This window comes from Morone saxatilis, unplaced genomic scaffold (assembly GCF_004916995.1).
Source record: "Morone saxatilis isolate NCDOM2014 unplaced genomic scaffold, NCSU_SB_2.0 Contig4, whole genome shotgun sequence".
Lineage (NCBI taxonomy): Eukaryota > Metazoa > Chordata > Actinopteri > Moronidae > Morone > Morone saxatilis.
The window spans coordinates 12,174,772-12,185,898 of NW_023339984.1; the positions used below are offsets into that span (position 1 = coordinate 12,174,772).

Consider the following 11,127-nt stretch of genomic DNA (forward strand, 5'->3'; position numbering starts at 1 on the left):
TAATGTTTAAGATGCTATATTAAAACCGAATAAATACATGTTATACCCTTAATTAATAAATGCTTCCCCAATCTAATGATAATTGCTGGATAAGCAATAATAATATTGTTGTTATATATATAATAGTTAGATAATAGGATAGATAATAAGATAATTCCACATACTGTACACCATCCTCAGACTGTAAATACTAACAAGTGCACCAAAACGCATATAATCTACGGCTGAAAATAGTGCCAACCACATACGCACTATTACTCCTGTTTTAACTATATCTTCCTGTTTTTTCTTAAAGATTTATGTCTTTGGTAGGAAAGAATGTGATAGGCTGAATGCCGCTTAAAGATAAGATACATAAAACATAATAAACCTGTAATAAAATACGGTCAATAAATGCTAAAACTCTCCAGACAAGCTCCCATTAAACAACCGAGTGACAGCAAAACATAACAGAATACACCCAGAACATGAGCGTCCAACCCACCTGTTTTACATGAAAAAATATAGAATAACACCAGCTTTATGCTTAAACTAGTTCAGGAAGATGTTGCAAGAAGCTTGTGTGTGTCTATTGTAGACAAAATCATTTTAATAGAGCGTTTTCTTTGAACGCTGCATCCTCTTTGTCTTTATTCTCAGGAACGATGAGAAAACAGCGGCAGACTATAAAATCCAGGGGGGCTCTGTTCTCCATCTGGTGCTTGCTCTGCGAGGAGGACAGGCGCTCCACTCTCCCAGAAGCCTGTGCTCCAAGCCTGCGTGGTAGCCGTCACTTGGAAACATGCCTTAGCTTTTGCGATGCCTACACTGAGCGGATACGCCGGAAGACACGAGGGCCACCGGTTGCGGAGGATTGTAGGCAACACACAGAGCCGTTGGTAGAAAGAGTTAGGTTCTACTTGTTGCAGCCAAAAATATGCTGTAGGACAAACACTTCCCCCACTGTAACATTGCTCTGAGACCCTTCACACGTTAAAGCCCTCGCAGAGAAGGCAAACTTACTCTCAGAATTAAATTAAACTAAAGATTTCACAACCTAGAGCTCATTTGGCTGCTACATTACAGGAGACTACTGTACAGTGTTCAAGCCTCTGTCGCTTTCTGTGGCTCTGCATGCAAGCACAGTGTTTATCTTTGTTCCACTGATGATAATACAGAGATTACTGTAGCTTGGAGATTCTTCAAGGAAAGCCTATCCTCAGACCGTAGCCCTTCGCCTTCAGAGCGTGACACAATTTAAGGTTTACCTTTTTCTGCTTCATCCACGTTTTATTCTGTTCTCTACCAATTGCCCACTTTATTTTTCTGGGGGCTTACTGCGCGTATCAACATATCGAAACACATTTTCTTGTGTGGCGCACTCGTGTAGCTCGGGTTGGGAATAAACAGTGTGTTTAAAAAAGTTTTACATTTTTCATTAACACATATTCGCTTTCTGGCAGAAAGAAGATAGATACCACTTTTATATTTGTCCGTTAAATAAAAGGCAACATTTAAAATGACAGATGGCTGTTGGAAGATATAATTTGTTAATTAGTGGGCTTGGTAGGTACATTTTGTTACCATTGGATACAGCCAGGCGAGCTGTTTATTTAATGGACAGAGAATGATAAAAACAAGTGTGGTATCGACCTTCTCATCTAACTCTCCGCCATAAAGCGAATTAGAGTATTTCTCAAAGAGGTCAAACTATCACTGTTAGGGGAAACTTTCTGGGTCAGGAAAACCTCCTGCCACTTATCTTAAATCATGTACCACATCGTTTGCTTTATACATGCTTCATAAGTAGACTGAGTGTGTCCATTCAGGAGGATAATGTTTTATATAATTTCACATGAATTTAATTTGTTGAGATTTATTAGTTTTTGTGCTGATTGCACATTTTACTGTTATGAAGACAAGGAAAGTGTCAGCTGTGGTCTTGTCCGACAAGGGCTTCAGTTTACACACCGGTAGATATTGTTTGTTTTTATGTTGCTGTGTCAGCGCCCAAATGTACAGAATTGACCTATGCTGTGGATTAGTTTGTCAGTAGAATAAACTCATGTGGAAAATACCTCACTTTTGCTTTTGTGTTCCTTTATAAATTCATTTAAAACAGCTGTACAAAGCAGTCGTGAAAAGTCTTATTCACTTACGTATGTTTTTTTTTATTCTTGTCACACACTCGCCACCGATATGTACATTTACATTTTTTAACACAAAAATAGACTTACATTTGAGAGATGTCAGTCGAAAAAATGTCTCTGTGTTGTAGCTAGACTGCAAACTGCAACTTAAATTACAGACCAATGTGTACACAAAGTGATATAGAGAGAACATTACTATCGGGAAGAGAAGAATCACACATGATGAGTGTTACGACATAGAAAACTTCATATTTCCACCACTTTGAAGACCAGTTTTGGTCTGATTTAAAGCAACAAGTGGAGGTTGCAGCTTGTTAGGGACCCTTGAGCAGCAAGAAAGTAAGAAAAAAAAAAGGAATTAGCTAAACTTTCTTTAGATTTTAAGCAGTGAATAAGCAGCAATTAAACGTTTAAAGCTCTAAGTTGCTGTTTGCACTGTTTACATTGCTGTATCACATAAAGTCGCAGCATTTGTTTTCTGAGGTGGAAAAATTCAGGCCTCATTTATGTACAGTAAGAGTGAGAAATGTTAAATTCACAAATTTCAAGTTTATACTGTATGTTAAATTGAGGAAATGTCATTTCATTGTTGGAAAATGTACAAATTTAATCACATTGTTTGAAATGAGTGGAATAAAGACAGGAGCATTTCTTTAAAAAATATATAAATGAGGCCCTGAATTACAAATTCAAACATTAGTCAGTGGTTTTTATTTACTAAGAGACAATATACAGACTGTCATGACATCTGTGTATACTGTAAATATACAATAACCGTACAGGCACAAAAACACAATCATTGTACTTGTGAAGACATCCAAGACACCCTGATCCGCTTACAGTTTAACAAGAGAAACCTATACAATACTGGCCCAACTTTAATGATTTCTTCTTCTTTCTGGATATAGCTATTCATGCATGTCTGCCAATGCCTGTTTTTTTTTGGGGGGGGGCGGGTAGCTTGTAAGATTGAGACGCCTGAGGAAATTATTCTCTAAAAGCACCAGTACAGACGTTTAGCAAAGAGGCAATCAGTCAGATCTGAGTTTTCGTGGTCTGGAGGTTTTCGGCAGTGTATGTAAGGAGAAGGCAGTGGGCATGCCCTGAGACACTAATTAAGAGTATAGAAAGACAAAAGAGTACACAATGTGTGTTTATGTGTGCAGGAGTGTTGTTACTATAACATACAGCATAAGTATAGATACATAATTATTACCAGACACAGGGTTCATTTAGGGGTGCATGTTCAGTTTATGTTTTTTTTTTTTTTGCTGGTGCCTGCACTAACATCGCACTAAAATCTCTTCTAGTGAACTGCATGAATCAAAAAATACTTTTTTTTATGTAAATCTTTCATTTCTACAGGCTAAATAAAGAACAAACTAAAAAAATTATTTAAACAAAGCTAGATGGTAAACTACAAAAATACTTCTGCCGCAAAACGACTGTTTTTCACACAGGCATTCACATGTGTCGGTGTAGGGGTTTGCATATCATCGATGCAAATGTGGTGGTGAAAACTATCATGTCTTGCCTAGTTATCCTTTCTAGTCAACTATGTCCATGCAGGACTTGCAGTTTTAACGGGTTCATTATCTGTGTAGTGTCCATACAAGAATCGAAAATTCATACTTTTTGTTTCTGTTGTTCCTTCCATAAATGTTAAAAACTTCCCCAAAGTATGAGGATTAACCATTTCTCCAGTCAAAAACTGACTGCAATGGCACCCAAATACAGAATATAATCTAATTAAGGCAATTAACAAAGAACTGTGCACCATTTACCAGCACATTTACCAATACAAAGCACAGATCACACATCAGCTTTCAGGCTTACACCTCCACGGTCGCAAGAGTAAAAAAAAAAAAATAGGCCTAGATGTTTATGATGTTGAATAGAAAAAAAAAGAATATTAACAAAAATTTAAATTCACATATTAAAACTAACATAACAACAAAGGCAAAAAAATATAAACAATTATCACAATTACAAAAAACATTTCGGAATCACAGTCACTTTTGAAAAAAACAAAACGGAGTAGTTGGTGTACATTTACGACATGAAATGACTTGATCTGAATCTGATTTTCTGCTTTGACAATCAAAATACAGCTTTGGTGTGTTGAACGGATGACAAAGCAAAATTTACAACGTGGCAAAAAAAACAAAGAAAAAGTGATTGCGTAGCCATCACAGTACAGTAAGAGTCTTTAGATTAAAAAAAATAATAAGAAAAAGGGATGTGCAGGGAGTGTGTGGAGGAGGAAGGAGGGGGGAAGAGAAGCAGGATGATGATGAAGAGTAGTAAATGTGTCTGTTTAAGCGTGTACTGAGGAGTTTAAAGGTGCTAACCTTTCTTTATTGCACATTTGAAGAACCCCAAAACAAAGAAGTTTAGGGTTCATATTACCCTAAATATCTTATATACTACATTTGGCACAGAAATGATTGATTGATGAAACCAAATAAAAAATATTAACAGATAAAGTGTGGGGGCACGAGTGTTGATCAGTAAATCCACTGCATTGTATGTTTGCATTGTGTGTTTGAGTGCACCCACATGTCTGTTATAAAGATGTTTTAGCAGTCCGCTGACTTGTGGTTGTCTCCGTCCTCTTTGGACAGAGGAGACCTGGCCTCCTTCATTTCCTCTCCTTCTTCTCCGCTCCCGCTGCTACTGCCTAAATCCGGATAAACCACCACGCAGAACTTCTGGCCCAAGTACGTCATCTTGTCTGGAAGAAGAGAGCGAGAAAGAGTTTTAGGACGGGGGCAGTGATAGGCTTTCAAATGATATACAACACAGTTTGAATGTACTGTACGAAGAACTGTAGTTTTTTTACTTGGATATACAACTTTTTGGAACATTTTGGTTAATAAACAGATGATGCAGAGATACATTTTTCAAAATAAGGACAAATATTTAAAATATAATCATGTTATAAAAATTTTATATTTTAAAATCAATAACTATGTTACATTTTAGGAAATATAAATATAGATAGAGTTAGAAGCTTTACTATTTTTTTATTTTTTTATTTCTATCCTAGCAAGTACAAAACTAAACCCACAAACTTGTCTTTTTTACATTTCTGTTTGGGTACGCATTAAACAAACATGTTCATTACTGAGCTTTAGAGGTTGTAGCAGCCACATATTCAGATTTTAGAGAGAGCTAGGCTAGCTGTTTCCCCCTGCTTACAGTCTTTTTGCTAAGCTAAACTAATTGCCTACTGGCTCTACCTCCACACAGACATGAGAGTGGCATCCATCTTCTCATCTAACTCTTGGCAAGAAAGCAACTAAGTGTATTTCCTAAAAAAACACATTTCACCACTGATAGAGAAATCTTCCCTCAAACAACTGTTCCACGTTAAGTTAACTTACCAACGAAGGCGTCAAAGCACTGTGGCTTGTTGTCCCAGTAGACTCCCAGGAAATAGACGGGGACGCCAGTCAGCATGATGGCCAGGCCGATGCCGCACACCACGGGCTCAGAGTAAAGGGAGAAGATGAGCAGGAAGGCCCAGAAGATGAGGTAAATGACCGGCCATATCAGACTGATCTGTAAAGACAAAGCAGGAACTTATTACACTCATGTTGATAGTTGCAGTTTTAATACAAATACAGATCCATTTTTCATACTGTCCCACTCTGAATTGTGGCTCTACGGCTTTGAAACTGCAATGATTACTTAAGCAGTCATCAATCTCTGATATTACACCCATCGCACCAGAGAGCAGCTTTCAGAAGAAGGTTTATGGCTGCTTAAAGCAACATTATTGTACATTATCAGTCTCTCTCTCTCAGTTTCTCCAGTACATTTAAAAACTGCCTCCTAAAAAAGTTAGATGGTAGTAATGTGAAAACCTTTGGGCCAGTTTTTGTTCAGGAAACAGTTTTACCTGCAGATATAAAACTCTACTGGCTTTGTGAACATTTTCAATCTGGCTTTAAAGCCAAACATAGCACTGGGGAAGCTCTTCTCAAAGCGATAAACAATAGATTTAATGCAAGAAAAACATAATTTCTGGTACTTCTTTACTGCAATGCACTGTTTAAATACCTTCTTATATGTCTGTTTTCTGCTTCGTTTGTAATATTTCTCTTTCTGCATCTGATATTTTTCCATATTTAAGTTTTTTATCTGTTTTTTATCCAAACACAGACGAACTGCAAAGAGAATGAACAGACTCATACTGACATTAACTAGGAGAGATATAATACATTACATATGTATTATTGTATGTATCCTTGTATATATAATCTGGTGCATAAAGTGCAAAATATACTGTTAAAAAAGAAGCTAAAATGAGGCCAAAACTCATAAAAACATAAACATAAACATACCTTGATTGGGCGGTGCAAGTCGGGCTGTTTAAAACGCAGGACAATCTGTCCGGCGACAGTGACTCCGTAGAAGAGGTAGTTGATGAAGCCCACGTAGTTGATGAGAGTGTACATGTCGCTGGTGCACAGCATAAGCAGGGTGGACAGGCACTGAAAGGAAGAAAGGAGGGTCAGTTTGATAGTTTGTGGTATTTGTCTGCAGCTTCTTGTCTCGGTCTGGTTTTAGAGTATCACAAAGAAGGTGTAATGTAAAAGGAGTGTAGTGGTGAGAGCTGGACTCACAGTGAAGAGCAGAGCAGGGATGGGAGTGCAGCGTTTCACGTGAATCATGGCCAGCAGACTGGGGAGGTGGCCCTCTCTGGCTCCAGCGAAGAACAATCTGTGAGAGACAGAGATGCAATGGGGGAAAAATCAGTTAATGCACATACAGTATTCAGGTCATCCACATGTTATAGGATGAGAAAGATGAGGATGAAATAGGAGGAAAATGTTCAAATTAGAGCACAAAGGAAGAACAATGTGCATAATAAATGGGAAAAAATGTGAACTCCAGTCACAAGAAGAACTATTGTATGAATGACTGTGAGTTTAACATGCTTGAAAGGCTAATACAGTTAATATTAAATGCACAGCTGATGTTTCTTTTCTCACAAGAGTGTTTGCTTCTTGGATTGTTTCATTTTCAGACTCTCTTGTGTTTCAATGTTTAAATAGTGCAGATATTTGTGAAAAGACAGAAAAATAAACATAATTTAAATCAGCAGTAATGTTTCCTCTTCTTCTTTTCTATCTTAAGACCACTCATATTTATCTTGTGGCCCCTTGTGGGGACCCGATACCCAGGTTGAGAACCACTGCACTGCAATAATTAAATGGACTTACTGGCAGCTGGTATGTAGTAGATCCCATATAGAGGCATTTTTTGTTAATGAATATTGACCAATCTTTGATGTCCATACAGTACATATCAGTCTTTATTTGACAGAATACAGAGGACAATCAATGTTTTTCTCTGTGTGCAAATACTCCGTGATCATTCTGTAGTTGTATAATAAATCTGTTCCTTGTGAGTTTTCCAGTTTGAGTTATCATTCTTTTGTTTGTTTTTTATGCATAGCTGTGGGCAGTAAAACCATGAAAAAAACTAACCGTGAAGAGGTGAAGAGGGAACCGTTGACTCCCCCGAAGGTGGAGAGAGCCACAGAGATGGGCATGATCCACGCCATGACTCCCAGCAGCTTCTCACCAAACGTCTGGGATAGAGGAGCGGGAGGATGAAGGTTAGAGGTTGAATGAGGGTTAGATGCTTACATGTTTTTAACACGTTCTATACTGCGATACAATGAATGAGGCGCAAGTGTTTGACTCGAGCACCGACCAGCAGGGATCACTAGAGGGAGACAAAGTCATTCTGTACTCGAAATGTGTGTTTGACTGACGTCACAGGACCACACCGTCTGATCTACTCACCACGGCAACGGCGTTTGAGGCGAGCAGCTCCTGGGGGCTCATAGCCGTGACGTAGGCGATGTTGGCAAATACGTAAACGAAGGTCACGAGGGGGATGGAGATGAAGATGGCACGAGGAAGGTTCCTGGAGAGGACAAAAAACAGCAATGTTTAGGAGAGAGAATGGGGAGAACAGTTACAGAGAAGGAGGCAGAGGGGGCATTAAAAGAAGGAAATTAAAACTTGTACCTTAGGGGAAGTGTATTAATGGATACCAAGGTTATTAAAAAAACTAGGATTGTTAAAAAGGACAGAAAATTCAGAGGAAATGAAGACATAAACTATTTGATTCTACCAGAAATGTTTCCAGGTTGGTGGCCAGATACTGGAAATGAAAGTGAGAACTTCTCCTATGCTAAGTTAAATACATTTCCAGGGTTCCCACGCGTTCTGGAAAACTAGGAAATTGATATACTAGTTTTCCAGTCATGGAAACACCTGGAAATTTATCAAAATGACCAAATATCCTGGAAATAATCTATGTTGTCCTGGAAAAGTTTGATTGTATTACAGCCCCTCACTCCTAAATCACCTAAACCTGGGTGCGTATTTAGTTTTAAACTCGACTACGCTGTGTGGTATGCATTTCAAAGCGGGTTTACCAGAAACAAACGGGAACAGAAAAACGCTCCCTTTTCATTTCTGCTCCTAGGTTAGTTCAGTTCACACCCAGTTTGCTACTTTTGGCAGCAAGCTTATTTTTAGAAATGCTTTAAACGGTCATATATTTCACTTTTTACCTCTTCTTTTAGTAGGCTAAGAAGAAGATGAAAATGTCCTGGAAAATGATTTCTGATCCCTGATTTCAGAGAGCTTTTAAAGGTGGGATCGGCAATTCTGGAGAAACGTAGTTGATTGTTAAGTCTCATTTCCAGATTGTCAAATCCACAGGGTTATGGGAAAAAAACAAAACTAACAAGTTGCGTTTATGCTCGCCGTCAAATACCAACACTTTGACCTGGAAATGAGACTCAACAATCAGGGATTAAACTCGGGAGCTTAATAGTATAGTATACAACTGCTAATCACTGAAATAGATGCAAGCAGCTTTAAAATCAGCTATGTATATTACTCTCTAGGAAGGTGGTTTTCTGGCAACATATTTCTAGAGATATGAGCGGCAGAATAAAATGTCTTACACAAAGGGGTCCACCAGCTCCTCCGTGACGTAGTTGAGGAAATTCCACCCTCCATAGGCGAAGGAGCCTTGTAGGAAGGCTAAGGCTATCGAACCCACATCATACTCCCGGAAGGGCTCGAAGGCATTGGCTGGCTCCAACCAGTAGTACTCTCCTACAGGTGGAGAGGATAATGAAAATGATTAGGGGGAATTTTTCAGTAGCAGCAGTTCATTAAATGGGCTTTTAATCATTTATTTAGGATTTTCTGTGTTCCTTAAAGTAGCTCTGATCCAGATCATTTCTCTTAGGGTTTGCTAATGTTGTTTTGCTGTGAGGGTAAACAAACCGGTTGCCACATAACTGTGGGCTTGGTTGCTGTGAGGAAACCCAGCTGAAAACCATCATATAATTCAATCAGTGTGTGTAAAAGAAGTTGTAAAAGACATTCTGCTAAATCCCTGTAAAGACTTATTTGTAAAAACACGCTGTGATCTTTCTGCATGGGGTAAATGCCTAAATGATCTTCAGGAACCTTGTTTGTCATTAAATTTTTCCTTAAAATCCGCTCTTGAGGCATGTTTCCAGAGAGCATTAAAGTATTTCTACACTGACATACTGTCTCCCCCTCGTATATGACGTAAAGCCATCAAATCAGCCACTGAACTCTTCATTTATCTTCAAACATTCGCACAGAAAATCCCGTTTTGTTGTTTCAGGGGCCTACTCTCTGTGGCCCCTGTAATAACTGGCCCTCAGCCATGTTGTGACAGTGGACCCACACAGGCGTGCTATATTAGCTATGTGAGGGCCCCGGCAACTCACTGACCCCTGTTGCGTCCATGGGGAGTCTATACTGTCCGGAATGAATGAAGATGCCCCCAGTGACCGTAGTGAGTTTTTTTTCCTTTCACACACAGACAGAGAGACCGCCAGACAAAGGTGGAGTGTGTTCTGGACATAGGCATTCTGGGAGCACAGATGCCATTGGTAAACGTACCCTTGCAGATCTGCACGATGCCCATGATGATGATGAGGCCGAGGGCCAGCAGCTTGCCAGCGGTGAACATGTCCTGCACCCTGGTGGCCCACCTCACGCTGGAGCAGTTCACCCATGTCAGCAGCACTAAATGCACAAAAAAGCACAGTAAAACACAGAATTAGCGCTTATTTTATGCCTTAAAATCCAGTTTCCCCTTATGTGTCCTTATTCCATGCTGTCCAACTCTTCCTTAAACTCTTTGATTTGAAATATTCAAAACCAAGACTTCATTTTATACCAATTTCCCCCCAAATTCAGCCTTACATATTGATATCTTTGGAGATTTGGGGATTTCTAATGAAATTTAAAACAAATTTAGAATAATGTTTGGCTGCTCAATATGAGTTTGTTCCGGCTGAATGATAACGTGTTAGAGTGAACTTAGTAGATAAAGGTTTATGTGTCGACTGTTTTATTGGTGTTGTAAAGTACCTGCCACTAAATTGTCTGTAGTAGTAGAACTCAAATTATTTCCCAAGAGCAGAAGACGTTACGAAACTCGTTACTGTCACTGATAAACCGGTAAGATGCAAGAATTTTAGGTCAATGGCCTTGAGTTTCTCTTGATGGAAAGTGAACTGATCTTAATTAATGGAGAAATTTCAAAAGCTGCACACTTGAACATACGTGACGTGTCTTTATGTTAACGCGCCATCGACCTTTGACTTTTTTTGCTGCATCGTAGCATTGAACTTGTTATCTCTTACACCTCACAGTAATTATGTTTTCTTTTGAAGTACTGCAGGTCTTCAGTGATTAAAGTTAGCTTCAATAACGTTTGAAATTGACCATAAAAAATTCCATCCACGCATCTTACAACATAATGTAAAGACAAAAAAGGACATGCAGAAGTCTACAAAAAATATACAAACACACGACACTGGAATAATATAATTATTGCTTATCCAGCAATTATCATTAGATTGGGGAAGCATTTATTAATTAAGGGTATAACATGTATTTATTCGGTTTTAATATAG

General features: G+C 38.7%; 2 protein-coding genes across 2 annotated transcripts in view; one reads left to right on the forward strand and one right to left on the reverse strand.

Annotated features, from left to right (window-relative positions):
* nedd8 (NEDD8 ubiquitin like modifier) overlaps positions 1-2,061 on the forward strand; it is a 3,254-nt gene extending 1,193 nt beyond the window's left edge. Inside the window, exon 4 of the mRNA XM_035675180.1 lies at positions 640-2,061. Coding sequence (XP_035531073.1) covers positions 640-766 — 127 coding nt within the window. The 3' untranslated portion in view covers positions 767-2,061. The remainder of the gene's footprint in view (positions 1-639) is intronic.
* Positions 2,062-2,136: 75 nt separating this feature from the next.
* slc7a8a (solute carrier family 7 member 8a) overlaps positions 2,137-11,127 on the reverse strand; it is a 24,131-nt gene continuing 15,140 nt past the window's right edge. The window contains exons 4-11 of the mRNA XM_035675179.1: positions 10,106-10,231; positions 9,127-9,280; positions 7,949-8,072; positions 7,628-7,731; positions 6,761-6,857; positions 6,479-6,628; positions 5,516-5,693; positions 2,137-4,863 (exon numbers count right to left, since the gene is read on the reverse strand). Of these exons, the coding sequence (XP_035531072.1) occupies positions 4,709-4,863; positions 5,516-5,693; positions 6,479-6,628; positions 6,761-6,857; positions 7,628-7,731; positions 7,949-8,072; positions 9,127-9,280; positions 10,106-10,231 (1,088 nt within the window). The 3' untranslated portion in view covers positions 2,137-4,708. The remainder of the gene's footprint in view (positions 4,864-5,515; positions 5,694-6,478; positions 6,629-6,760; positions 6,858-7,627; positions 7,732-7,948; positions 8,073-9,126; positions 9,281-10,105; positions 10,232-11,127) is intronic.